Source organism: Gekko japonicus, unplaced genomic scaffold (genome assembly GCF_001447785.1).
Source record: "Gekko japonicus isolate JY-2015 unplaced genomic scaffold, Gekko_japonicus_V1.1 scaffold4797, whole genome shotgun sequence".
Classification (NCBI taxonomy): Eukaryota; Metazoa; Chordata; class Lepidosauria; order Squamata; family Gekkonidae; genus Gekko; species Gekko japonicus.
The window spans coordinates 64,934-69,344 of record NW_015169324.1 but is presented as its reverse complement, the minus strand read 5'-3'; the positions used below and the strand labels follow the sequence as shown (position 1 = coordinate 69,344).

The following is a 4,411-nucleotide window of genomic DNA, read 5'->3' as shown; positions in this document are numbered from 1 at the left end:
GGCGGCCGCCAGGACCGTTGGGGGCGGGGTGTGTGGCCTTATGACACACTTCCGGTGATGTCAGGGGGTGTGGCCTTATGACACACTTCCGGTGATGTCAAGGGGTGTGGCATATGCTAATGACTTATGCTAATGAGTTCCCCTAGCTCTTTTTCTATGAAACGACCCCTGCTTTTATCGGGAAAATTCCATTGGTCTCTAAGGTGCGACCGGACTCAAATTTTGTTCTGCTGCCTCAGGTGCTCCTACACCTGAAATAAGCCCTGCCTAGAGGTTGGTAACCCAATTGATTCGAACTATGGAGCTGGAAGGGACCTCCAGGGTCATCTAGTCCAACCCCCTGCACAATGCAGGAAATTCACAGCTACACCCCCAGGGGTCATTTCGTAGAAAAAGAGGTGCAGGAGCTCATCAGCATAACTCATTTCCATATGCCATGCCCCCTGACATCACCGGAAGTGTGTCAGAAGGCAACACCCACCTCTCAGGCTCCACTGGACTGTTTTGGATTGCTAGCTATTGGGGGTTGGGGGGAGAACATGCAGATCTGTCCTCGCAGAGGAGGGAGAGCTTGTACCCGAATAAAACCTGGTCTTAATGGTGCCACTGGACTGTTTTGGACCGGGGGGAGCTCTGTAGCTTACCTGGCTGCTTCTTGCTCTGACTGACAGCTGCTGGGAACAGGGGGCGGGGCTTGTTGCATGTGCCCGCCCCCCCGGGCTCTTTACTGCTGGAGCTCTGCTCCTCCATGCTCACTGGAAGGCAAAAAATCTCCAAGATCCCTGGGCCAATCTGGCCTGGAGGAAAATTACTTCCTGACCCCAAAGTGATGATCGGCATTATGCTGGGCATATAAGGAAGGGCCCTGAGAACGAAGCACGGATGCTGCAACCCCTGCTGCCACCCCTTCTCGTGAACTGCCTCAGTTCACAGAATCAGCACTGCTGTCAAGATGACCATTCTAGCCTTTGGTTAAAAACCTCCAAAGAAGGGGAGCCCACCACCTCCCGAGGAAGCCTGTCCCACCCCTGTCAGGATGTTCTTCATAATGTTTAACCAAAACCTCTTAATTGAGAGCCAGTTTGGTGTCGTGGTGAAGTGCGCGGACTCTAATCTGGGAGAACCGGGTTTGATTCCCCACTCCTCCACTTGCACCTGCTGGATGACCTTGGGCAAGCCGTAGTTCTGTCAGAGCTGTCCTTGAAAAAGAGCCGTTTCTGTCAGAGCTCTCTCAGCCCCACCTCCCTCACAGGGTGTCTGTCGTGGGGAGGGGAAGGGAAAGGAGTTTGTGAATCCAATCTCGTCTTCTTCTTCTTCATTTCAACATGTTGATCTGACCTACCAGGCCAGGATGTCAATGGATTTTGAAGGACTGCCATGGTTACGGAGCTTTTCTGAAGTATTTTTGTAGTGAGTTACAGGTTGGTTATAGAAGTCAGCCGGATCCTGCAATGTGAGGAAACTTCTGCCCTCAGCAGAGCAGAGTTCCAGGATCTAGGCCAGAGTTTGTATTCTGTGACGTTCTTTTGTGCTGTAAGATCAGGGCTATTTTTGGGCAGGAACGCACAGGAACGGAGTTCCGGCTGGCTCCTGAGTTGGCCACGCCCAGCAGGAGCTCATTAGCATAACAGGCCACACCCAACAGCAGGAACTCATTAGGATTGGCTACATTAGGGGTGTGTGGCCTAACATGCAAAGGAGCTCCTGCTCCAAAAAAAGGCCCTGGGTTTTGACAACAAACAGGGTAAACAGAATAAGAAGCAAAAGGTGGGTGTGGCTGGATGACCACACTTCTAGTAACATGGGGTGTGGCCTAATATGCTAATGCGCTGTGTTATCAGGGGTGTGGCCTAATATGCTAATGAGTTTCTGCTGTTGGGTGTGGCCTATTATGCTAATGAATTCCTGCTGGGCTTTTTCTACAAAAAAAGCCCTGCGTAAAACTGTAGCACAGAAAATCGCTCCGCTCCTGCAGCGAGTGACCTCTTATGCTCTCTTTCCTCCAGGACAGGGACGTCACGGACATCCTGGCCAATGCTGGTGACGTCGTCACCCTCACCATCACCCCTGCGGTGATCTACGAGCACATGGTCAAAAAGTAAGCCACTCGAGAGAGCCGGCACAGTGCCACAGCGGGGTTGCCAGCTCTGGGTTTGAAAACACCTGGAGATTTAGGGGGTGGAGCCTGGGGAGGGCGGGATTGGCAGAAAGGAGGGACTTTAATGGGGTACAATGCCATAGAGTCCACCCTCCAAAGCAGCCATTTTCTCCAGGGGAGCTGATCTATGTCACCTGGAAATCAGTTGCAATCCCGGGAGATCTCCAGCCGCCACCTGGAGGTTGGCAGCACGACTGATGGCTGAGCATGTGTTTGAGTGGGCAAACCACGAGTTCAATGCTCGCTAGTCAAATTACTAGCTTTGCTCATTAGAATCATAGAGTTGGAAGGGACCTCCAGGGTCATCTAGTCCAACCCCCTGCACAATGTAGGAAAGTCACAAAGACCTCCCCCTCCACACCCCCGGTGACCAATGCTCCCTCTAAGCTGTGGAGTCCTGTGAGCAAAAATTCTACTTTGTGAGCTACTGGCATTAAAGGTGTGAGCAAGCAATTGGGCTACTGCCTAAATTAGTTTGCTCTGGAGCCATCCTTCCTGGGCTAAGGCAAAAATGTGTGAGCCGGAAGCTAAAAAACTGTGAGCTGACTCACACTAACTCATCTTAGAGGGAACATTGTCAGTGACCCCTGTTCCATGCCCAGAAGGGGACCAAAAAACCTCCAGGATCCCTGGCCAAATTGGCCTGGAGAAAAATTGCTTCCTGACCCCAAAGTGCTGATTGGCATTTCCCTGGGCGTGTAAGAAAGGGCCACGAGAACGAAGCACTGATGCAACCAAAGCACCCTCTAAGCTGTGGAGTCCTGTGAGCAAAAATTCTACTTTGTGAGCCACTCGCATTAAAGTTGGGAGCGCGCGATTGGGCTGCTGCATAAATTAGTTTGCTCTGGAGCCATCCCTTCCTGAGCGAAGACAAAAATGGGTGCGCCGGAGGCTAAAAAACTGTGAGCTAGCTCACACTCACTCAGCTTAGAGGGAAAACTGGATGCAACCCTTCCTGCCCCCTCCCTCTCGTGATCTGCCTAAGTTTGCAGAATCCGCATTGTGGTCCGATGGCCATCTAGCCTCTCTCTGAAAACCTCCCAAGAAGGAGAGCCCACCACCTCCCAAGGAAGCCTGTTCCACCGTTTCTCTGCCTGTCAGGAAGTACTTCCTCATGTTTAGCCGAAAACTCTTCTGATTTAATTTGAACCCGTTGGTTCTGGTCCGACCTTCTGGGGCAACAGAAAACAACTCCTTACCATCCTCTATATGACAACCCTTCAAGTTCTTGAAGATGGTATTCATATCACCTCTCAGTCGTCTCCTCTCCAGGCTAAACACACCCAGCTCCTTCAACCTTTGCTCATAGGACTTGGTCTCCAAACCCTTCGCCATCTTCGTTGCCCTCCTCTGGACACGTTCCAGCTTGTCTATATCCTTCTTAAATTGTGGTGCCCCAAACTGAACACAATGCTCTGTATAAGGTTGGAAGAAAGCTCTTGGATCTCGCCACAGACTTTCCCAGCTCAATTCAGAATGGGGCCTTGCCAGGGGTCATTTCGTAGAAAAAGAGGTGCAGGAGCTCATTAGCATAACTTATTTGCATACGCCACACCCCCCTGACATCACCGGAAGTGTGTCAGAAGGCAGGATTGCTAGCTATTGGGGGGGGGAATGCACAGATCTGTCCTCGCAGAGGAGGGAGAGCTTGTACCTGAATAAAACTTGATCTTAAAGGTGCCACTGGAGTGTTTTGGACCAGGGGGCCGGGGGGAGCTCTGCAGCTTACCTGGCTGCTTCTTGCTCCTTGTGGCCCGACTGAGGGCTGCTGGGTGCAGGGGGTGGGGCTTGTTGCATGTGCCCGCCCCCTGGGCTCCTTACCGCCAGAGCGCCGCTCCTGTGCGCTCCTGCAGGAAACGACCCCTGCGCCTTGCAAACCGAGCTGTTTAGCCTCATGTCAGAAAAGAGCCAGTTCTTCCGTCCCCTTTGTAAGGCCGTGTTGCTCCACTTTATAAAACCTAGATCTGGTTCTCCCCTCTCTCTTGTTTTCTCCTGCCAGGCTTTCTCCAGGGCTCGTGAAAGCATCTATGGATCACTCCGTCCCTGATGTTTAAAACTGGCAAAGATTTTCATACACGCCTCCTCTCTCTTCTGACATGGAACACCAGAGACAACAACCCGAATAACTTGAAGAACCGGTGCTTCTCCTCAGAGAATATTTCGTGGCGGAGAGAGACCCAACCAATTCCTTAAGGCTTTCTGTTATGTATGTGGACCACCACCAGGGGTCCACGGCTAGAGTCGGAGCTTAGG

At 51.9% G+C, this 4,411-nt stretch overlaps 1 protein-coding gene across 1 annotated transcript in view; it reads left to right on the top strand.

Annotated features, from left to right (window-relative positions):
* SDCBP2 (syndecan binding protein 2) overlaps nucleotides 1-4,411 on the top strand; it is a gene marked incomplete at its 5' end in the record, with an annotated part of 5,867 nt that extends 1,456 nt beyond the window's left edge. The window contains 2 exons of the mRNA XM_015416628.1: nucleotides 2,007-2,098; nucleotides 4,158-4,411. Coding sequence (XP_015272114.1) covers nucleotides 2,007-2,098; nucleotides 4,158-4,212 — 147 coding nt within the window. The remainder of the gene's footprint in view (nucleotides 1-2,006; nucleotides 2,099-4,157) is intronic.